Source organism: Oncorhynchus gorbuscha, linkage group LG07 (genome assembly GCF_021184085.1).
Source record: "Oncorhynchus gorbuscha isolate QuinsamMale2020 ecotype Even-year linkage group LG07, OgorEven_v1.0, whole genome shotgun sequence".
In the NCBI taxonomy this organism is placed as follows: Eukaryota; Metazoa; Chordata; class Actinopteri; order Salmoniformes; family Salmonidae; genus Oncorhynchus; species Oncorhynchus gorbuscha.
This window is the reverse complement of record NC_060179.1, coordinates 22923568-22947348: the sequence shown is the minus strand read 5'-3', so window position 1 is coordinate 22947348 and position 23781 is coordinate 22923568. Positions and strand designations below refer to the sequence as shown.

Genomic DNA, 23781 nt, shown 5'->3' with positions numbered 1-23781 from the left:
CTTTTATATTACTGTACATCATATTGTGTAGTACTGCATGACAATAGTTTAATTATTCACGAAATATGGGGGATTACGGTTATAACAAAAATACAAATAGTATAGATTATAGGTTTAAAAACGGTACTAACAGTGGTTTTCCAATCTCTGTAAAGTAATTGTTCTGCGTTATTATGACGGGCTATGATGCTCATGAATGCAGTAAGCACCTAGGTGTCCACACTGCGCCTGCCTAAAATACTTGCGGCTGTCAGTGATTTAGTGAATGCTCAATCAACAGTCTTGAACCGATTTTACAAGACTGTTGAATCGGTAATAGCGGTCGTTAAATGGAGGTGAGGTGTAGAATATATGAAATGTTTAACGCTAACGTACTAATCTAGTGTTACTCCTGCACGCGCTCTGTATTTATTACATATCGTAGCTACGTTTCCACACGGCTCAAGGCCAATATTGGGACCATATACTATTCCCTAAATTGAATTTATCATGTGTAGTTGTTAGATTAATTTATTTCACAGTGAGCATTTTGATGCTGATAAATTTGTGTCATTACAGAGTACAATGAGTGTGGAAGTGGAGAGGAAATTTGTCTGTGACGCTGACATTCAGAAACAATTGGAAGAGATGGGAGGTGTGTAGCCTCCAAGTTGTACCATCTCCATAACTCTTGATTTTATATTAGAAACACCAAAAAATATGATTGATGTAGGCTACTTACAATATAGAATGCACCATTTTAATGTATAATGTGGGCTAACTACTAGATTAATTATAGTGGAATGCTGCTGATGAAGGTTGGTAAAGAAAGCTCAAATGTAGACTACACTGTTAATTTAGTTTTATCAGGACAGATTTTATTTCTAATACTTACTTGATATTATTTCTCAGTATACTTAGAAATTAAAAACAAAATTGCATCCTTTCCAGCAGTGAAAACTATTCATTCAAACAATATGTAATACATTTTCTCTGCACCCTTCCCTCTTTCTTGCAACGTTTCTCTCACCAGCGGTGTGTATTGGTCAGAAACAATTCCAAGACAAGTATTTTGACACCCCAGACTTCCTTCTCACCTTGAGAGATGTTTGGTTGCGTTGTCGCCAGGGATGTTGGGAACTCAAATGCACTACAGTTACAAAGGCAGAAGACAGAGTGGGGGAGCCTCAGAAGGCAGAACTGTGTTCACGCTATCAGGAGATAACCAATCTGTCTCAAATTCAGATGAAAGTGAGAGAGTTCATGAAAGAAGGTAATAGGGAGCAAAAAACTGCCAACCAGACGCACCCAGTGGTCCATCAAGACACACCCAAAACTGAAGGTGCAGAGAATTGCCCCACATGGAATGAGTCCTGGCTGATGGAGCTGAATCTGGTTTGCTTTGCAGAGTTCACAACACAGAGGTGTTCATTCACTTTTGGGGGGGAAGGAGATGAAAGTGGAGTGCGTGTAGACCTTGACCAGGCCGACTTTGGCTATTGTGTAGGGGAGATAGAGGTTCTCGTGCCACAGGGAGAAGACATTCAGTCTGCACTGAGGAAGATTGAAAAGACTGCCCAAAGACTGGGTGAGCAGGGGATGCTGGGTATCAGTCATTTATGCACTTATTATTCTTTCTCTCTTAATTTTCATGGTAATGCTTGTTTCTGCCAGAAAGCATGCATCATACAGATTGATGGCATATATGTATTGTACTAATGTCTTCTTATAGATCATTTGTCGCACTTTATGTTACATCATGGAATAAAATGGTGATAACATGGTAATAGTAATGTAACAAATTATTTATACTCACAATAAAACATTCATAACCGTTAATTTCAGTATAATTACATTCATGTTTAAGGGTAATAGTTTGTTATAAGATTTTAAGGATGAAATAAGAGTTTAATAAGGAAAATGGTTGGAAAAAGGGCTCTGTATTGTTACCCCTCTATACTATGGCACAAAGCATGTGGTGTAACCCTGAAATAAGAATATAATTATACTGAAATTACGGGGTATCTGGACAAATAACGTTTCAATGTGAGTAACTATAACTTGTTACCATATCATTACCATATTATTACAACTTTACTCTGTGCTGTAATGTCACATCTTACGGTTAATTTTGTATTTATGTTATATTTATTTTAGAAATATTTAATATTTTCTTTATTTTTCCCTATTTCACCCTCTCCCCCTCATCTTTAGGTTTGTCTGGCGATCAGAAGGTTCAAGGAAAAATGGATGTGTACCTGCAAAGATACTGCCCAGAACACTATGCAAAATTACTAAGTGCATATATATTGTAAGAAATAGTAGCTGGAAGGTAGCTGACTAATGTCATTGAAAATTCTGCATGTCCTTAACTTTATCTAATTCAAGTGGTTAACACAAAAATTATGGTCTATCTTTGTTATTACAATAAACAATGAAAATATATTATGATTGTTGCCCTTGATTTTGCTTTCACAAGACTTCATAATTTCATAATCTCATATGTCCTGCTATGCTGTCTGGGTGTCATAGGCCTAGTACATGGTATTCAACCAGTTCTAAAGAATAATGAACTACCACCCTGTCCACTTGCTGAGTCACTGAATGATAATGACATCTGCCATTCAGCATGTTTTGGATCCACTTTTGCTGGAGACATAGGATGATTGGGAATGGGAATGTCTTCCAACCTCTTATCCCCACATGGTGTGGTTGGTCTTGTCCTGCTTACCAACCTTGAAATAACAAATCAACTAATACCATTGAGTTAGTGTAGTATATAATTCCCTTGCCAAATGAAATACAAAACTTTATTTTTAAAGATCATGTGCAATCATGCATTAAGATAGTTGTGTACCTACAGTTGAAGTAGGTCGGTTAGGACATCTACAATGTGCATGACACAAGTAATTTTACCAACAATTGTTTACAGACAAATTATTTGACTTATAGTTCACTGCATCACAATTCCAGTGGGTCAGACGTTTACATACATTAAGTTGACTGTGCCCTTAAACAGCTTGGAAAATTCCAGAAAATTATGTCATGGCTCTGGAAACTTCTGATTGGCTAATTGACATAATTTGAGTCATTTGGAGGTGTAGCTGTATTTCATTGCCTACCTTCAAACTCAGTGCCTCTTTGCTTGACATCATGGGAAAATAAAGAAATCAGCCAAAACCCCAGAAAAAAAAGTGTAAACCTTCACAAGTCTGGTTCATCCTTGGGAGCAATTTCCAAATGCCCGAAGGCACCACATTCATCTGTACAAACAATAGTACCCAAGTGTAAACACCATGGGACCACGCAGCCGTCATACCGCTCAGGAAGGAGACGTGTACTTTGGTGTGGAAAGTGCAAATCAATCCCAGAACAACAGCAAAGGACCTTGTGAAGATGCTGGAGGAAACAGGTACAAAAGTATATTTTTCCACAGTAAAAAGAGTCCTATATCGACATAACCTGAAAGGCCGCTCAGCAAGGAAAAAGCCACTGCTCCAAAACCGCCATAAGAAAGCCAGGCTACGGTTTGCAACTGCACATGGGGACAAAGCTCATACATTTTGGAGAAATGTCCTCTAGTCTGATGAAACAAAAATAGAACTGTTTGGCCATAATGACCATCGTTATGTTTGGAGGAAAAAGGGGAAGGCTTGCAAGCCGAAGAACACCATCACAACTGTGAAGCACAGGGGTGGCAGCATCATGTTGTGGGGGTGCTTTGCTGCAGGAGGGACTGGTGCACTTCACAAAATAAATGGCATCATGAGGCAGGAACATTATGTGGATATATTGAATCAACATCTCAAGACATCAGTCAGGAAGTTAAAGCTTGGTCACAAATGGGTCTTTCAAATGGACAATGACAAAATGGCTTAAGGACAACAAAGTCAAGGTATTGGCGTGGCCATCAGAAGGCCCTGACCTCAATCCTATAGAACATTTGTGGGCAGAGCTGAAAAACGTGTGCGAGCAAGGAGGCCAACAAACGTGACTCAGTTACACCAGCTCTGTCAGGAGGAATGCCAAAATTCACCCAGTTTATTGTGGAAGGCTACTTGAAACATTTAACCCTTGTTAAACAATTTAAAGGCAATGCTATCAAATACTAATTGAGTGTATGTAAACTTCTGACCCACTGGGAATGTGATGGAATAAATAAAAGCTGAAATGAATAATTCTCTCTCCTATTATTCTGACATTTCACATTATTAAAATACAGTGGTGATCCTAACTGACCTAAAACAGGGATTTTTTTACTAGGATTAAATATCAGGAATTGTGAAAAACTGAGTTTAAATTTATTTGGCTAAGGTGTATGTAAACTTCTGACATTAACTGTATATCTATAATAAACTAAAAATATATTTTTTAAAGAAATATTAACAAAAACAAATGTATAGCAGCCATATGAGATTAGGCTAGCTAGGGGAAGTGCTAGGTAAAGTGCTGAACCTTATGTCATCCCTATAATGTGTTGCTATCCCTGCGGTTTTATGGATGTCCTAATTTCAGAGTTTTCCTGTGGAGAATGCCATCCATGTGTAGAGTTTTGTAGGCATGAGGTCAATTTTCTGAGCTCTTCACATCCAAGTTTCAACATGTCCTGTCAATTTGCACTGGCACAAATTGACTGACTTGGTAGCTTGTTCTCGCGTGAATAGGTCATGTGACACCAAAAGGGCTGGGGTTCTCGCGCAGTTTGCTCCAGTATTGTAAACCATAGAAAAAATAATGAGTTTCTATGTTGTAAACAACATGGCGCATCACGGACTTCGCAACTTCGGTCTGGTTTTATCTTGAAAACATCGGCAGCGAAAACGGCGTATCATCCACAGATAAAAACCGTTTTCTTAAACGGACTCGTGACAACATAATTGGCAAGTTTTTTAGCTTAATATACTACAACAAATAACTGTCAAGCGCGTGTAACCTTATACTTAGAACAGTGTAGGTATCTTTAGGCTAGGCTAGCTGTATTAGCTAACTAGGTAGCTCGTCAGACAATTCATGCGATGGTTAGCTCGTTTTTTGTAACGAACGTTAGAGCAAGTCGCTTGATGATTTTTGCCACTGCATTTTCTTAGCTAGCTAAGTCTTTGATAGTAGTTGTATGTCTGTGTCAAGAAGACACGGTCAATCCCTTACACGTCAGGCAGCTCACCCATACAGGTGAACAGATTTATTATTTTAAAGTAACTATCCTGTGTTTCCAGATTGTTATGAAATATTACTTATAGTTAATTACAACATGAGTTAAATAGTTTACCTTCCCCCAAATGTTAATTAAAGCAGCTATATGTAACTGGGGCGACACGACCAAATTCACATTGAAAAGCTTTTCACAGCGGTTTTGACAATATTTGTCGACATCAACGTTACTTGTTTTGTCACAAACTGAAATTAGATGAACTATTAGAATAAATAAAAAAACAGCAAATTGCGGTGCGATTTCTGCATATTGTACCCTTTTAAGTAACTATGTTAATAAGCAAATGTTATGTGTTGGAATGGTGTTGGTGTAACCCAATGGTGTGGTTTTATGTAATGGAAAAATATGTATGCGAGTAGACAGCTGATTTGCCAGTTCATTCTCCTTAGGAGGATGACATCCTCTATAAGGAATTAGCACGTATCATAGCCATATACACTGAGTGTACAAAACATTAGGAACAACTTCCTAATATTGAGTTGCACCGCTTTTTTTCGCGCAGCGTTGGAGTTATTGACACACTCAAACCGTTCAAAGGCACTTACATCTTTTGTCTTGCCGGTTCACCCTCTGAATTGCAAACATATGTTTTATTTGCCGCCAGCCTTACAGCTGTAATATGTCACTTTGGCGACCCTACCAAATTCACATAGAAATGTGTTATAGATCTGTCATTCAAATATCTGGGGGGTAGTTTTTTTTTTTACCCCTTTTTTCTCCCCAATTTCGTGGTATCCATTTGGTAGTAGTTACAGTCTTGTCTCATCGCCTGCAACTCCCGTATGGACTCGGGAGTGGCTAAGGTCAAGAGCCATACGCTCTCCGAAACACACTGATCGCTTAACCCGAAAGCCAGCCCCACCAGTGTCGGAGGAAACGCCCGGCCTCTACAAGGAGTTGCTAAAGCGAGATGGGACAAGGACATCCCAGCCAGCCAACCCTCCCCTTATCCGGATGATGTTGGGCCAATTGTGTGCCGCCTCATGAGTCTCCCGGTCGCGGCCGGCTACGACACAGCCCACGACACAGCCCGGTATCAAACCTGGATCTGTAGTGACTACTTTAGCACTGTGCCTTAGACCACTGTGCAACTCGGAAGGCTCGATCTGTCATTCTGGAAGCAAGTCTGAGAAGCGCTAGATCTGTCCTATGTACGCTATTTCTATGCTTCCCGTTCTTAAGTTTAGTTTTTGCATCTTTTATTTTCGGTTTTGTACACCAGCTTCAAACAGATGAAAAAACAATATTTTTGGTTATGGAAAAGATATTTCAGTGTTAGATCAACTGAAATTAATCGAACTATGTGACAAAATAAGTATAGTACAAGGATTCCATACACTCAGAAATTTTTGCAACTATGCAATGGCAGAGCGATTTCGTCTTAGTGTGGGAAATGTATATAAAACACAGGAAATCACATTTTTCACTGCACTGGGCCTTTAAAGCATTTGTCATCATTATTCACTTTTCATAGACAACATCATTGACTTCCCTGGCAGGCTCTCGGTATATGGGCTCTCAGTCTAGTTCTGGGATGTCCGGCGGTCGGGGCTCCAGCGGCAACCCTGACCAGTCTGAAGCGGAATCCAACCAGAGCAGCAGCAGTAATAACAGTAACAGCAGTAGAAGTCGTAGATCAGCTGAGGGGCAGCAGGGTGACAGGCAGTCAACAGCAGAGGAGGACGTCGATTTAGCTCAAGTGCTGGCTTACCTATTGAGAAGGTAAGTTGAAGTTGGGACTGGGAGACAGTCTGACCATAGCCTGTACAGTAGCCAAAGAGTAGACCTAGCACTAAAGAAGTTCACTCTGCTCCAAGTTTAAAAAAATACTCAACACAAACTCACATTACTGCTTCTCAGCAGAGGGGAAAACGTTCGTTTTTCCTTTATCATGGTGCTTATAAGGAAATCATGTCAATGCAGAATGGAGTGCTTTCTCCTCTGGAGTTGTGTCCTATGTGTAGCCTCGTCCTAGTTCATGTCAATAAGCACAAGTGTTTCCCCATCCCTCTCCTCCTCTTTGTGTGTACATGAAGGGGCCAGGTGAGGCTGGTCCATGGGAGTGGAGCAACAGGCCTGCAGCTTGTCCAGTCGTATTCGGACTCTGACGAGGACAGCGATGGGGCCTGGGAGGGGCGTCTAGGAGACCGTTACAACCCTCCTGGTAAATTAAGCTGGGTTTCATTGAGTGTACTAGTCACATTTAATCCTACTTTTTAATTTGTGTGCAAGCAATGGAAGAAAAATGACCAAAAATCTGATAAAGTGCTATTCATATAGATATTCCAATGTACTTGACACCACAGTTAAAATAAAAAGTATTGGCATTTTTGTTACACAAGTGTGTTTACACATGTACACCTACTTGCATGCCTCACTGTTCTCTTAATCACTGCTCCTGTGTCTTGTCAGTGGACTCCCAGCCAGACACTCAGGAGTTGGACCGGAGTGAAATCCGGACTCAGATCCTCCTGACCACGGCCTCATCTGACTTGAAAGGCAGGCAAAGCTTCACCCACATGCTAACAGAGGTGAGGGCAAGCATTGTTGGGCAAGCATGTTGGGTCTACTGTGTTCCTCAGGTCTAGAGGGTGATTCTGATTTGTGTTAATCTCTCAGAGGGAACAAGGCCGATGTCGAGGCTCCAGTTTTTCTCACGGAGAGTGTAGTCGCATTCGCTCACAGTGAGTATTACCAAAACGCCTCACATCCACACACTAAAACTAAGCACCGTAAACTCATTGCAGAAACAAGTGAAAGGGGATGTGTTATGAATTGTTCCACTTAAAAGTTGTAATGAATAAAGCCTTATTTATCGGACCATTGACCTGAATGTTAATAGATGAGGAGCCTGTTGTTGCTGAAATCCATTGGTGTTCCGTTTACACTTCTCAGTTTCCTGCCCAATCATGTGACACACAAGGACACATACCAGCAGAAAGCGTTCTGTGGTGTGTACAGTGACGATGGCAACATGTTCCTCTCTGCCTGCCAAGGTAAGGACGTGAACACAACCGTTACAGTAGACTGGGGAGATGATTGAAATTCCTTTAGTTCCTAACCACATCGCTGTGTTTACATGTACATTTACAAAATGGATATTAAAACAATTTCACATTTTTATTTGTAGTGACCACTGATTTCTAAAACATGCATCCTTCCCTGGCTTTCCTAGACCAGAACATCCGTTTGTATGACACCAGTAGCGGGCGCTTTAACCTGAAGCAGACTGTGAAGGCCAGGGACGTGGGCTGGAGCGTGCTGGACGTATGCTTCACCCCCGACTCCCACAACGTGCTCTACTCCAGCTGGTCTGATTACAGTAAGGCTAGGCCACCAGAGCGACGATACCACCCACACTGGGGGGTGCTGCTATTTTAGTCACACTGACCTTAACATAGATGAAGGAATGGGTAGGATTATAACTTAATTTGATGATAGTGAGGTGGAAGGACAGCGCTTCAACCAAAATGAGACGAGGCGCAGTCGATAATCACAGCTATGTCGATCTAATATAAAAGAACTCAACTCTAACTCATTTTGAAAAAAAATGATTTCTAAACATTAAAACGGATGGTTATTTGCCATCATGATCTTCACCAGAATATATCTATTTTGGGCTTCTTGTCATGATGTCACTGGGGTGTATTTTGTACTGATGTGTGCTCTCTTGTACCCCTCTAGTTCATGTCTGCAGTGTAGATGGAGACAGTGAAACCCATACCGCCCTGGACCTCAAGTTAGTGGTTCCCCTCATAGTACTTATAGCTTAACCAATCAGGTAATAAACTGTTCTACCTTCATTCACAAGGATGCCTGACCTTGGAACTAGCTATCATTTCAACTGGCCATTGTTCATTTTGTGTGCCACTATAATGGAGCAACAGGAACCATTTAAGTTAGATGAGTTCATAATGTATTACATGAAAAGCTGAGTGACTCCATTTATGTGATTTTCCCACTTATTTCCTGCTGTTTGGGCTAAATCCTAACTTCTTTGTAACTTCAATGCTTTTGTTTACTTAAATTATATGAATTTGTGTAAAAGGGGCTCACTGATTAGGTGGCTCGTAAGTCTACACTTGCACTGAGCTTTGAGTTACGCGTGTGTTTCTCTGAAGCTAGGATTCAACTTTTTGAGAGCAGCACCATTTTAGGCCAATTATTTCCATGGATTGTAGATGATGTTCCATAATTGGAGATGTCTAAGTGGAGGAGGCTGGTTAATGTTCTGTTCTTCCCTCTTAGCCCAGACGAGAGGAGGTTCTGTGTCTTCTCTCTGGCTGCCTCCACAGACGGAAAAGAGATCCTTGGAGGGTTGGTGCACACAATTTCTTCATCCCAATTTGACATTTTCAGATCAATTTCTAATATTTTTTTAGTTGGTTAGGGACACGTTTAATTGCCTACAGTGCATATCTCACTCTTCGTTGCTTTATTTTCTTCACAGAGCAAATGATGGCTGCCTCTACGTCTTTGATCGTGAACAGAATAGGAGAACCCTTAAGGTCTGTGTGTGTGTCTGTGCTTATAGACCATATTTGCTGTTGACATTGCACTGCAAGTATTTAGTCACACCCTGGTCACCCTCTGTCTGCCCACCAAGCCTCACACTATCGCCTTGCTGACGATACAGAGCGTCCCTCTTATCTTGGAACCCCTCTGTGTATATCACAACCCACCTCACTGTGTTGACCTCTGCTATCTCTTTCCTCCTCACTCTTTTACACACTTCCCCCCTCTCCTCTTCCCTCCTCCCCATCTCCTTAGATTGATGCTCACGAGGATGACGTGAACGCGGTGGCTTTTGCTGACAGCTCGTCCCAGCTGCTGTTCTCGGGCAGCGACGACGCGCTCTGCAAGGTGTGGGACAGGCGGACGCTGCGGGAGGACAGACCCCAGCCCGTGGGCCAGCTGTCTGGACACAGAGACGGAATCACCTTCATACACAGCAAGGTAATAGAAAAAAACACTAGCTGCGTGTGTGTGTCCAGCATTTGTAATCACCATCTATCTACACATTAGGATACAATGTATGTAATCATCCATATCAAAGTACTATTTGAGTATGTACAGTGCCCACAGAAAGTAGTCATACCCCTTGACTTATTCCACATTTTGTTGTTACAGCCTGAATTCAACACTGATTACTTTCTTTTCCCATCTACACAAAATACCCCATAATGAGAAAGTGAAAACATGTTTTTCTAAATTTATTGAAAATTAATTACAGCAATATCAAATGTACATAAATGTTCACACCCCTGAGTCAATACTTTGTAAAAGCATCTTTGGCAGAGACTAAAGCTTTGAATAGGTTTTGGTGTCTGTATCAACTTTGCAAATCTGGATTTGGGATTTTCTCCCATTCTTCTTTGCAGATTTTCTAAAGCTCTGTTAAGTTAGATGGGGATTGGCAGTGAACAGCAATCTTCAAGTCTTTTCAATGGGATTCAAGTCTGGGCTTTGGCTGGGCCACTCAAGGACTTTAACAATTTTGTTCTGAAACCTTTCCAGCGTTGGTTTGGCTGTATGCTTGGGGGTCATTGTCCTGTTGGAATGTAAATCTTTGCCCCAGTCCAAGGCTGTTTGCATTCTGAAGCAGGTTCTCATCAAGGGTTTGCCTGTATTTGGCTCCATTCATTGTTCCCTCTATCCTTACCAATCACCCAGTCCCTGCTGCTGAAAAGCATCCCCATAGCTTGATGCTGCCACCACCAGGCGTCACATTTACATCATTTACATTTACATTTAAGTCATTTAGCATACGCTCTTATCCAGAGCAACTTACAAATTGGTGCATTCACCTTATGACATCCAGTGGAACAGTCACTTTACAATAGTGCATCTAAATCTTAAAGGGGGGGGGGTGAGAGGGATTACTTATCCTATCCTAGGTATTCCTTAAAGAGGTGGGGTTTCAGGTGTCTCCGGAAGGTGGTGATTGACTCCGCTGTCCTGGCGTCGTGAGGGAGTTTGTTCCACCATTGGGGGGCCAGAGCAGCGAACAGTTTTGACTGGGCTGAGCGGGAGATGTACTTCCTCAGTGGTAGGGAGGCGAGCAGGTCAGAGGTGGATGAACGCAGTGCCCTTGTTTGGGTGTAGGGCCTGATCAGAGCCTGGAGGTACTGAGGTGCCGTTCCCCTCACAGCTCCTTAGGCAAGCACCATGGTCTTGTAGCGGATGCGAGCTTCAACTGGAAGCCAGTGGAGAGAACGGAGGAGCGGGGTGACGTGAGAGAACTTGGGAAGGTTGAACACCAGACGGGCTGCGGCGTTCTGGATGAGTTGAAGGGGTTTAATGGCACAGGCAGGGAGCCCAGCCAACAGCGAGTTGCAGTAATCCAGACGGGAGATGACAAGTGCCTGGATTAGGACCTGCGCCGCTTTCTGTGTGAGGCAGGGTCGTACTCTGCGGATGTTGTAGAGCATGAACCTACAGGAACGGGCCACCGCCTTGATGTTGGTTGAGAACGACAGGGTGTTGTCCAGGATCACGCCAAGGTTCTTAGCGCTTTGGGAGGTAGGGATAGTGTTAGACGGGTGATGAGCTGTGCCTGGTTTTCTCAGACATAGCGCTATGTGTTCAGACCAAAGAGTAAAAAATTTCTAATCAGACCACAGAATATTTTCCCGAATGTGAAAGAATGTGTGTCTTTCACATTCCTTTTTCCAAACTCCAGGTGTGATGTTGTACCTTTTTCTCAGGGGTGCCTTCTGTCTGGCCACTCTCATAAAGCCTAGATTGGTGACATGCTGTAGAGACTGTTGTCCTTCTGGCAGGTTTTCCCATCTCAGCCAATGAACTCAGAACCAAGGTTCTTCTTGCCCGGTTGCAGTTTGGTCAGATGGCCAATATTGGAGACCACTGTGCTCTTGGAAACTTTCAAAACTCTAAAAATAGTTTTTTACCCTCACGAGATATAAGGGGATACCCAGTCAGTTGCACAACTGAAGGTACTCAACCGAAATGTGTCTTCCGCATTTAACCCAACCCCTCTGAATTGTACATTTACATTTGAGTCATTTATCAGATGCTTTTATCCACAGCGACGAGCGTGTGTATTAATTTTTATACTTTTTATTTTGTACTGGTCCCTTTGTGGGAATCGAGCCCACAACCTTGGTGTTGCAAGCACCATACCAACTGAGCTACATGGGACCATATCTGAATCAGATATATGCCTCCTCACAATTCTATCTAGGAGATCTACGGACATTTCCTTGGACTTCATCGTTTCTGCTCTGACATGCACTGTCAACTGTGGGACCTTATATATAGACCGTTGTTAATTTCTAAATCATGTCCAAACAATTGAATTGGCCGCAGGTGTACTCCAATCAAGTTGTAATGACACCTCAACGATGATCAAAGGAAATTTGATCCACCGGAGCTCAATTTGGAGTGTCATAGCAAAGGGGTGTGAATACTTACAGTACCAGTCAAAAGTTTGGACACACCTACTCATTCCAGGGTTTTTCTTGATGTTTTACTATTTTCTACATTGTAGAATAATAGTGAAGAAATCAAAAACATGAAATAACACATGGAATCATGTAGTAACTAAAAAAAAAATCATATTTGAGAATAGTCAAAGTAGCCACCCTTTGCCAAGATGACAGCTTTTGTACACTCTTGGCATTCTCTCAACCAGCTTCATGAGGTAGTCATCTGGAATGCATTTCAATTAACAGGTGTGCCTTGTTAAAAGTTCATTTGTGGAATTTCTTTCCTTCTTAATGTGTTTGAGCCAGTCAGTTGTGTTGTGACAAGATAGGGGTGGTATACAGATGTTATCCCTATTTGGTGAAATACCAAGTCCATATTATGGCAAGAACAGCATAAATAAAAAAGAGAAATGAAAGTCCACTACTTTAAGACATGAAGCTCAGTCAATATGGAACATTTCAAGAACTTTGAAAGTTTCTTCAAGTGCGGTCGCAAAAACCATCAAGTGCTATGATGAAACTGGCTCTCATGAGGACCACCACAGGAAAGGAAGACCCAGAGTTCCAACTGCTGTGTGTTTGTGAGACACAGAGTAGGTGAACGGATGATCCTGCATGTGGTTCCCACCGTGAAGCATGAAGGAGGAGGTGTGATGGTGTGGGGGTGCTTTGCTGGTGACACTGTCTGTGATATATTTAGATTTCAAGGCACACTTAACCAGCATGGCTACCACAGCATTCTGCAGCGATACACCTCCCATCTGGTTTGTGCTTAGTGGGACGATCATTTGCTTTTCAACAGGACAGTGACCCAAAACACACCTCCAGGCTGTATAAGGGCTAGGAGAGTGATGGAGTGTTGCATCAGATGACCTGGCCTCCACAATCACCTGACCTCCAACCAATTGAGATGGTATGGGAGGAGTTGACCCGCGGAGTGAAGGAAAAGCAGCCAACAAGTGCTCAGCATGTGTGGGAACTCTTCAAGACTGTTGGAAAAGCATTCCTCATGAAGCTGGTTGAGATAATGAAAAGCTGTCATTCTACAATGTTGAAAAATTAAAACCCTTGAATGAGTTGGTGTCATCTTTTGACTGGTACTGTATGTGTAAATTAGAAATTTCTGTACTTTAAAAAAATATTTCTAAAAACATGTCATTATGGGGTATTTTGTGTAGATAGGTGAGAGAGAAAAAACTTGAATCCATTTTGATTTCAGGCTGTAACACAACAAAATGTGGAATAAATTGAGGAGATTACTTTCTGAAGGCACTGTACATGGTTAAAAAAAAAATAGTCATCTGGATAGGTCAAAGCTATGCAGTGCTGTTTCACCAATCAGAAAGGGTGTCGATCAGTGAGGAAGGATGTATTATTAGTATTTTTACCCTCATTCTGTGGTAACAACACCTTCTGTGTGTCCGTTGAATGCACAAATCACCCGCAGGGACAACTATTTCTCTCAGGAATATGTACATCCATCATTAATCTGCCCTCTCCAACTGGCAGGGCGATGCACGTTATCTGATCAGTAACTCCAAGGACCAGTCCATCAAGCTGTGGGACGTGAGGAAATTCTCCCCCAAGGAGGGCCTGGCGGCCTCGCGGCTGGCCGTTACCCAGCAGAACTGGGACTACCGCTGGCAGCAGGTGCCCCAGAGAGGTGAGAGGCCTGGGGAAGGGGGTTAGGGACGTTTGAGGCAAAAAGGTTGTTATACATTACTGGTTCCTCTTCTAGCTTGCACATTAGATTAAGGTACTATGCAAGTATACATGGTTAAATCTATCCAACCATTTTTTTCTATTTATTACACAGTTGAAGTCTGAAGTTTACATAGTTGGTTTGGAGTCATTAAAAGTATTTTTTTCAACCACTCCACAAATGTCTTGTTAACAAACTATGGTTTTGGCAAGTCGGTTAGGACATCTACTTTGTGCATGGCACAAGTCATTTCTCCAACAATTGTTTACAGACAGATTATTTCACTTATAATTCAATGTATCACAATTGCTGTGGGTCAGAAATTTACATACACTAAATTTACTGTGCCTTTAAACATCTTGGAAAATTCCAGAAAATTATGTAATGGCTTTAGAAGCTTCTAATTGACATAATTTGAGTCAATTGGAGGTGTACCTGTGGATGTATTTCAAGGCCTACCTTCAAACTCAGTGCCTCTTTGCTTGACATGGGAAAATGAAAAGAAATCAACCGAGACCTCAGAAAATAAATTGCAGACCTCCACAAGTCTGGTTCATCATTGGGAGCAATTTCCAAATGTCTGATGGTACCACATTCATCTGTACAAACAATAGTACTCAAGTATAAACACCATGGGACCACGTAGCCTTCATACTGCTCAAGAAGGAGACGCGTTCTGTCTCCTAGAGATTAACGTATTTTGGTGCGAGAAGTGCAAATCAATCCCAGAACAGCAGCAAAGGACCTTGTGAAGATGCTGGAGGAAACCAGTAGATTGTTTGGACATGGTTAGTATCTATATTCACAGTAAAATGAGTCCTATATCGACATAATCTGAAAGGCCGCTCAGCAAGGAAGAAGCCACTGCTCCAAAACCGCCATATCCCAGAACAACAGAAGATGCAAAGGACAGTATATTTTCCACTGACATAACCTGGCTCAGCAAAAAGCCAGACTACCTTTTTGCAACTGCACATGGGGACAAATCGTACTTTTGGAGAAATGTCCTCTGGTCTGACGAAAACCCCAAAACAGAAAAAAAATAGAACTGTTTGTACAAACAATAGTAATGACCATACCGTTATGTACTTTTGGAGCAAATCAATCCCAGAACAACAGCAAAGGACCTTGTGAAGATGCTGGAGAAACAACATTTTTCCACAGTAAAAGAGTCCCAACCTGAAAGGCCGTCAGCAAGGAAAAAGCCACTGCTCCAAAACCGCCATAAGAAAGCCACAGTTTGCAACTGTGGGGACAAAGCATCATGTTGTCTGATGAAACAAAAATAGAACTGTTTGCTTTGCATGTTATGGTTGGAGGAAAAGGGGGAAGAGAACACCATCCCAATCGTGAAGCACAGGTGTGGCAGCATCATGTTGTGGGGGTGCTTTGCTGCAGGAGGAACAGGTGTACTTCACAAAATAGATGGCTTCATGAGGAAGGAAAATTACGTTGATATATTGAAGCAGCATCTCACGACATTAGTCAGGAAGTTAAAGCTTGGTCGCAAATGGGTCTTCCAAATCGACAATGACCACAAGCATACTTCTAAAGTTGTAACAAAATGGCTTAAGGACAACAAAGTCAAGGTATTGGAGTGGCCATCACAAAGCCATGACCTCAATCCCATAAAAAAATTGTGGACAGAACTGAAAAAGCATGTGCGAGCAAGGAGGCCTATAAACCTGACTCAGTTACACCAGCTCTGTGAGGAGGAATGGGCCAAAATTCACCCAATTTACTGTTGGAAACTTGTGGAAGGCTTCCCGAAACGTTTAAACTATTTTAACTAACTATTTTAACTAACTAAGTATGTAAACTTCTAACCCACCGGGAATGTGATGAAAGAAATAAAACCTGAAATCATTCTCTCTACTATTATTCTGACATTTCACATTCTTAAAATAAAGTGGTGATCCTAATTGACCTAAGACAGGGAATTTTTACTAGGTTTAAATGTCAGGAATTGGAATTGAGTTTAAATGTATTTGGCTGAGGTGTATGTAAACTTCTGACTTCAAGTGTGTGTTTATATCACGAAATTGGGATGAAAAAGGGGTAAAAAGCCTACCCCTTTCTCATCCCAATTTCATGATATCCAATTGGTACTTTAGTCTTGTCCCATTGCTGTAACTCCCATATGCACTCGGGAGAGGCGAAGGTTGAGAGCCATGCGTCCTCCGAAACAGGACCCTGCCAAGTCGCACTGCCTCTTGACACACTGCTCGCTTATCCCGGAAACCAGCCGCATCAATGTGTCAGAGGAAACACTGTACAGCTGGTGACCGAAGTCAGCATGCATGCGCCCGGCCTGCCACGTGGAGTCGCTAGAGCAAGATGAGACAAGGACATCCCGGCCAGCCAAACCCTCCCCTAACCCAGACGACGCTGGGCTAATTGTGCACCACCTCATGGGTCTCCCGGTTGGCTGCGACACAGCCTGGGATCGACCCCTTGTGTGTAGTGATGCCTTAAGCACTTCGATGCAGTGCCTTAGACCGCTGTACCTCTCGGGAGGCCGATCCAACCATTATTACTAAATTTCTTAGAGGATTTGTAGACTAAGTTAGCAGTGGCTTTCGGGCTAGGTTTGGCAACCGGGCTCCCATCAGTGGTCTAGATTTAACATTTGCTTTCAGAACATCTCATAACTGCTGCATCAAGTATTGATGACATGGGTCTACCGACAGTTAGGGCAGGGAATTGCCAGGGATCCCTCGATATGATATCACGATACTTAGGTGTATTGCGATTCTATACGTATCACAATTTTATATGTTTTGCTATTTGATTCAGTGATTTTTTTTTTTTGCGATTCGATGTTCCATACATATTGCTCATTATATGTCTGCTGCAGAGGGACAAGACAAAGCCATAACAACATGTTTTGGGGAGGAAAAATTCTCAACATATAGGCTCACCATTTAAAAAAATGTTTAAATCTGAAATTCTTAAGCCATGTCCATTTCCGGTATCATAACGACAAAATCAAATAAAATTGTATTTGTCACATACACATGGTTAGCAGATATTGTGAGTGAAGCGAAATGCCGGGGCTTCTAGTTCCGACAATGCCGTAATATCCAACTAGTAATCTAACAATTTCACAACTACCTTTTACACACAAGTGTAAAGGAAAAAATATATGAATGAGTGATGGTATAGAACGGCATAGGCAAGATGCAGTGGATGGTATAGAGTACAGTATATACATATTTTTATTTGACCTTTTATTTAACTAGGCAAGTCCAGTTAAGAACAAATTCTCATTTTCAATGACGGCCTAGAAACAGTGGGTTAACTGCCTGTTCAGGGGCAGAACGACATGAGATGAGTAATGTAGGGTATGTAAACATTATATTAAGTCGCATTGTTTAAAGTGGCTAGTGATACATTTTTTACATCAATTTTTCCATTATTAAAGTGGCTGGAGTTGAGTCAGTATGTTGGCAGCAGCCACTCAATGTTAGTGGTGGCTGTTTAACAGTCTGATGGCCTTGAGATCGAAGCTTTTTTAGTCTCTCGGTCCCTGCTTTGATGCACCTGTACTGACCTCGCCTTCTGGATGATCGCGGGGTGAACAGGCAGTGGCTCGTGTGGTTGTTGTCCTTGATGATTTTAATGGCCTTCCTGTGACATCGGGTGGTGTAGGTGTCCTGGAGGGCAGGTAGTTTGCCCCCGGTGATGAATTGTGCAGACCTCACTACCCTCTGGAGAGCCTTACGTTGTGGGCGGAGCAGTTGCCGTACCAGGCGGTGATACAGCCCGACAGGATGCTCTCGATTGTGCATCTGTGAAAGTTTGAGTGCTTTTGGTGACGAGCTGAATTTCTTCAGCCTCCTGTGGTTGAAGAGGCGCTACTGCGCCTTCTTCACGATGCTGTCTGTGTGGGTGGACCAATTCACTTTGTCCGTGATGTGTACGAGAGAGGGAGTACAGGTGAGGGCTCAGAACTCACCCTTGTGGGACCCCAGTGTTGAGGATCAGCGAAGTGGAGATGTTGTTACCTACCCTCACCACTTGGGGGCGGCCCGTCAGGAAGTCCAGTACCTAGTTGCACAGGGCAGGGTCGAGACCCAGGGTCTCGAGCTTGATGATGAGTTTGGAGGGTACTATGGTGTTAAATGCTGAGCTGTAGTCAATGAACAGCAGTCTCACAGGTATTCCTCTTGTCCAGATGGGTTAGGGCAGTGTGGTTGCGATTGCGTCGTCTGTAGACCTATTGGGGCGGTAAGCAAATTGGAGTGGGTCTAGGGTGTCAGGTAGGGTGGAGGTGATATGTTCCTTGACTAGTCTTTCAAAGCACTTCATGATGACACCCTAGCTAAGTTACCGTAGCTTTCTTGGGAACAGCAACAATGGTGGCCCTCTTGAAGAATGTGGGAACAGCAGACTGGGATAAGAATTGATTGAATATGTCCGTAAACACACCAGCCAGCTAGTCTGAGCATGCTCTGAGGATGTGGCTGGGGATGCCGTCTGGACCTGCAGCCTTGCGAGGGTTAACACGTTTAAATGTTTTACTCACGTCGGCTGCAGTGAAGGAGAGTCCGCAGGTTTTGGTAGCGGGCTGTGTCAGTGGCACTGTATTGTCCTCAAAGCGAGCAAAGAAGTTGTTTAGTCTGTCTGGGTGCAAGACATCGTGGTCTGCGACGGGGCTGATTTTCTTTTTGTAATCCGTGATTGACTGTAGACCCTGCCACATACCTCTTGTGTCTGAGCTGTTGAATTGAGACTGTACTTTGTCTCTATACTGACGCTTAGCTTGTTTGATTGCCTTGCGGAGGGAATAGCTACACTGTTTGTATTCGGTCATGTTTCCGGTCACCTTGCCCTGATTAATAGCAGTGGTTCGCGCTTTCAGTTTCGCACGAACAATGCCATCAATCCACGGTTTCTGGTTTGGGAATGTTTTAATAGTTTCTGTGGGTACGACATCGTTGATGCACTTGCTAATGAACTCGCTCACCGAATCAGCGTATTCGTCAATGTTGTTGTTGACGCAATGCAGCAAATACAGAATACAGCAAAGAGCTGCTGTTTTTGAGTGAGTTCATGTATAAGTTCTTACTCAGCACTCTCAACACTTTGTATTCAAAACTTTTATGAGCCATAAAATGCACTTTCTTTCTATAAAAAAGCAGTGCAGCAGTAATGAATTAGTAGGGAAGTGCATCTATAGTCTTGCGTTATTAGTGGCTAGGATCTTTTTTAATATCAAGGAATATTTCACGTTCTGTTCATAGGAGTAACGACATGAATTTGTGCATGAGGCAGGAATAATGCAGTGTGACTCGTGTTGCGCCTTCAGCTGAAAGACTGACCCTTTTTGGTCAGGGAGAGTGAAGGGATGTTGAGAGGCGGACCCTCAGATTTCTGCTCTCCCTCCGCTGATACTGACCATCAGATGCAGGCACCATCAGCCCAGAAAAATAAAAAGCAAATGATTTAAATGTATGCTCACTCAGATGTGCCTCATAAGTAATACAACAACAGATCTATTACCGGTGTGATCATATAGCCTACCATAAATGTTTAAATATAATGGTACAAACATCAATACATTGGCAGGGCAATTCAAGCAAAGCTAATATGCGGTGATAATGTATATGGCCAATAGCTTACTGCACAAACTTCATTGCTACAGTACTTTTCATTTTTATTTTAATAGGAAAATGTTGAATAGGCTTATGTTTTTTAAATCAAATCTGAGCGGTTGATCTTGGCTTGCATTTTGACTCTTGTGATATTGACTCAAAAGGTTGGTGACCACTGTTCTAGAGTTTTCCCTGTTAACACTATCAACATTTCCCTTTGCTGTGGAAATTGTGATCGAATCAACGCAATATTAGCTATTTCCAATGCAACATCCCGAAACAAAATTAACTACTAAACAATAAGCTACTAAACAATAGTCATGGATACCACGAAAAACGGGGTAAAATTCCCCCAAAAAATGTAGAGAAAAAAATGTTATGGGATGCATTTTCTCCATTGTTTTTGATGGTAGTCCACTCTGGTAGGCCTACATTATGATCAAATAACCACAGTAGCCCACGTGGCCACTGTTAACAGTGACTTAAAGCAGGTACAGCCTCAGTGTTCACAGTAAACACGTGCTGGAAGACCTGAAAATCTGCTCAGTCCCGAGGGAACATTGCCTACAGTATCTTTTGAGCATTTATCCTCTACTACATGTCCTATTATAAATCTTTGGCCATAAGGCAGCTGTATTTGACTGTGTAAATAGAAGGTGGTGTTGACTGACCTGTCGTTTGCCTGCTGTTCTTCTTTTCGCCTGTCCTCCCAGCCCTGAAGAGACACAAGCTGACCGGCGACACCTCGGTGATGACCTACAGGGGTCACGGAGTTCTGCACACACTCATACGCTGCCGTTTTTCCCCGGAGTTCACCACCGGACAGAGGTTCATCTACACCGGCTGCTCCACTGGGAAGATCATCGGTGGGTCACTATGCCTGGGTGTGGATGTGTTTGTGTGTGTTGAGAGAAATATAGTTTGATTCTGTTTATGTAGAATGCAAAGTGTGTACGTATGTTGGTCTGTATCTGTGGGAGAGAGAAATGGGAGTCAAAAGCATTGTAAAGGGGTTTAACGGACGCTGTGTGTGTCCAGTGTATGACGTGCTGACGGGCAGTGTGGTGACCAGACTCTCTGAGCATGACGCGTGTGTGAGGGACGTCAGCTGGCATCCCTACCAGGACAACATCATCAGCAGTTCCGTAAGTCTCTAACTGGCTCTGCTCCACTTCACTGAGGGGATGTCTTCAATTCAGGAAGTTAATTTAGACCATTCAGAATACCTATCTCATTAAATCAATGTGCTTGTAAGTTCTCTTATCTTTCCTGTTATTTAACATATTGTTCCTTTTCCTCCCTCTTATACCCACTTCACTCATTATTTTTGTCTTTCTCTCCCTCAATCTTTATTTTATTTTTTTCACAGTGGGACGGAGCAGTGCGTGTTTGGGAGCACAGGCAGACCCACCCACTGGATGAGGAGAGGGAGAGGGACTGAAAGAAGGACTGGAAGTGATGATGTCATAGGTATGGGATAGCCTGACCGTGTCAGTCAGTGACATCACTCTGGGGAGAGGTGGAACCACAACAGAGGGAGAGAGCGAAACAACAAGCTCAGAGCTAACCGTGAAATCTCATTGATTCAATGCTGGATAACAATAATTATAGTGTGATTGTGAAGTGTTAATCTCCCAATTCTACCTTCTTACTTCTCTGTGTTGGTGCAGAAGCCATTATTACCCCCGTATTCGCCAATCTGCAGAGAACGGCAACATTTTTAGCGAGACAGTTGAGGCATTGTCTTCTGACAGGTGGTGGTATTCCTACACAGCACTAGTCCTTCCACCGACAGTGCAGACGGAACCATGCTATCTAACTTTAAGACCACGACAGTTAAGAAGAGTTGATGTCTCTCCTCATGCAAGTATAGGCTAAAGAAGGCTGCAGCCTTTTCTAAGTTGGGCTGGAGTCTTTTATGCAGAACCTATTAAAGCTCAAAGCTAACTAAATGCTTGCTCCGCGAGCCCCCAACAAGCCTCTTAACAACAGTATGTTTTTGTTGCTTTGAGTAAAAAGCATCACCCAAATAATGTATACTGTATGTAGACGGAAACAATGTTATAAATTACAGGCGAATTGTGAACAGCCACAAAGACTTGTGACAATTCTGTATAAGATATAATACTTTAATGGTATTAATGTCCATGGGTAAGAATAACTTATTTTGGAGTCCAACAATTCCAATTCAAATATTTGAATGTGTGAATTATGTGTGTTGGGGTTTAAGACACAGTGAAGGGTTGGGAGATGTGTGTGTGTGTGTGCACGTGTGGATACCCACTGGGCGAAAACTGGTTGAATCCACGTAAAAACAATTTATGTGAAGTTGAATCGACATGGAAAACTGATTGGATTTACAAAAAGTCATCAACCTAAGGGAATTTAATATTGTTTTCACCAAACTTTGAACCTAAATCCGATGATGAAATGCTTTGTTGATTTCACGTTGAATTTACATTTGCTGACAACTCAACCAATTGTAAGTCAAAACTAGACATTAACTAGACATCTGCCCAGTAGGTACACACACATTAATGTGTGTATGTTGTTTGACTGTGTGTTTATATCGATGTTCATGTTCCAATCTCAATTGTTTTACAATATCAATAAAACATTTATTTGAACATATTCACCAGAGTTATTTTGTAGAAGTACATAACCTGCCAAATACAGTTGTCAGAAATAATATGAAGGGAATTGCCAGATTGATATCATTGAAGGTTATCTGATAACAACTGTAATTGTTACTACTTCAGTCACCTGTCTTTGCAGTAATTTGCTTTACAGATGGATTTTCACAAAAGTCGCTGCTTGAGCAATAAGAAGCAAGAGGGGAATTGTTTTTTTATGGCATAACAGCTTTAAATTAATGCATAGCCAACCACAGCTAACAGACAATTAGTTGCTATAGAGCCACATCATAGGTCCGTGGGGGGTATTGTAACGGCAGGAATGTTTTTGAACTCTAATATTCGAGTCAGATTTCTTGGCACTCTCAGAGAGCAAGGGAGGAGAACGAGAGAACGAGTGAACAATTAACACACATATGGGATTGGAGCTGTCTGGAGACTGGCCTCTGAGGTTATTAGTAAGTATCTCTGAGATAAACCACCAGGGGCTCGTATCTGAATGAATACAGGCAGATGTTAAGTGGTGGGATACATGGAGCAACATATAATGGAATGTTAAGTGGTGGAATGAGTTTTAGAGAATGCTCTGTGAGGCATGTGTTGCTTGTGACAAACACAGACAGCACGGATGGATTCAAATAAGCATTGACATCGACATTTGAGCATTTGAATGAAGGGCCTAGAAAAGAGGACTTGGCCAAAAAATGAGACTGGCTTTTACTCTAAATGTATTAACAATTTTTGTGACATATGACACAATTATACTTACATCACAATACTGGTGTACGAAGAGTATTGTATTGCATTAGTACAGTACCAACTCTGGTTGGAAACATTTCACAATCTATTAGGCTGATCTTGTGTGCAGGGCCAGATTAAGAAATCATAGGCCCAGGCTCACCATTTTCTGTAAACAAATCTGTGCACCAAGATGCAATCCAAAGTGTGGTAAAATGTACTGTTGAAGAGAAAGGCACTTTATAATAAAGCCATAATAACATTTGCAATGTGGCATAGGCTACAGTTGAGCAGAGGCGTTTTTTGGATTTTTGAGTTTAAATGTATAGAGATAAAGTAGAGGGAACACTGGAACACCAATGATAGGAGTGTATAGGACAGCACTGAACAAATAAAGCTGTAGTACATACAGTGAGGCAAAAAAGTATTTAGTCAGCCACCAATTGTGCAAGTTCTCCCACTTAGAAAGATG

The 23781-nt window shown here is 42.2% G+C and overlaps 2 protein-coding genes across 6 annotated transcripts; both read left to right on the top strand.

Annotated features, from left to right (window-relative positions):
- Positions 1–197: 197 nt before the first annotated feature.
- On the top strand, positions 198–2414 carry thtpa (thiamine triphosphatase). Of its 2 annotated transcripts, XM_046355858.1 has the most exons (5): positions 198–335; positions 559–634; positions 1013–1252; positions 1388–1567; positions 2194–2414. In XM_046355858.1, exons 1-5 carry the CDS (start codon positions 330–332, stop codon positions 2292–2294), a joined length of 603 nt encoding a protein of 200 aa, XP_046211814.1. In that variant the 5' UTR covers positions 198–329; the 3' UTR covers positions 2295–2414. The 2 variants fall into 2 exon arrangements, with proteins under 2 accessions (XP_046211814.1, XP_046211812.1); XM_046355856.1 differs by having other exon boundaries at positions 1013–1567.
- Positions 2415–4706: 2292 nt separating this feature from the next.
- dcaf11 (ddb1 and cul4 associated factor 11) lies at positions 4707–22569 on the top strand. Of its 4 annotated transcripts, none has more exons than XM_046355849.1 (15): positions 4707–4859; positions 6691–6913; positions 7228–7355; positions 7604–7722; positions 7811–7875; positions 8087–8187; positions 8367–8513; positions 8876–8930; positions 9440–9508; positions 9642–9699; positions 9962–10147; positions 14149–14302; positions 20652–20804; positions 20977–21083; positions 21308–22569. In XM_046355849.1, the coding sequence occupies exons 2-15, from the start codon at positions 6702–6704 to the stop codon at positions 21377–21379; spliced, it is 1626 nt and encodes a 541-aa protein (XP_046211805.1). In that variant the 5' UTR covers positions 4707–4859; positions 6691–6701; the 3' UTR covers positions 21380–22569. The 4 variants fall into 4 exon arrangements, with proteins under 4 accessions (XP_046211805.1, XP_046211806.1, XP_046211808.1 ...); XM_046355850.1 differs by having other exon boundaries at positions 4708–4859; positions 6666–6913; XM_046355852.1 differs by having other exon boundaries at positions 4710–5151.
- Positions 22570–23781: the final 1212 nt, after the last annotated feature.

Coding starts and splice junctions, on each gene's coding strand:
- thtpa (XM_046355856.1), top strand. Junction 635..1,012: donor ACAATTGGAAGAGATGGGAG/GTGTGTAGCCTC, acceptor TTCTCTCACCAG/CGGTGTGTATTGGTCAGAAA. Junction 1,568..2,193: donor AAAGACTGCCCAAAGACTGG/GTGAGCAGGGGA, acceptor CCTCATCTTTAG/GTTTGTCTGGCGATCAGAAG.
- dcaf11 (XM_046355849.1), top strand. CDS start 6,702: ATGGGCTCTCAGTCTAGTTCTGGGATGTCCGGCGGTCGGGGCTCCAGC. Junction 7,723..7,810: donor TCACCCACATGCTAACAGAG/GTGAGGGCAAGC, acceptor TTAATCTCTCAG/AGGGAACAAGGCCGATGTCG. Junction 20,805..20,976: donor CTCCACTGGGAAGATCATCG/GTGGGTCACTAT, acceptor GTGTGTGTCCAG/TGTATGACGTGCTGACGGGC.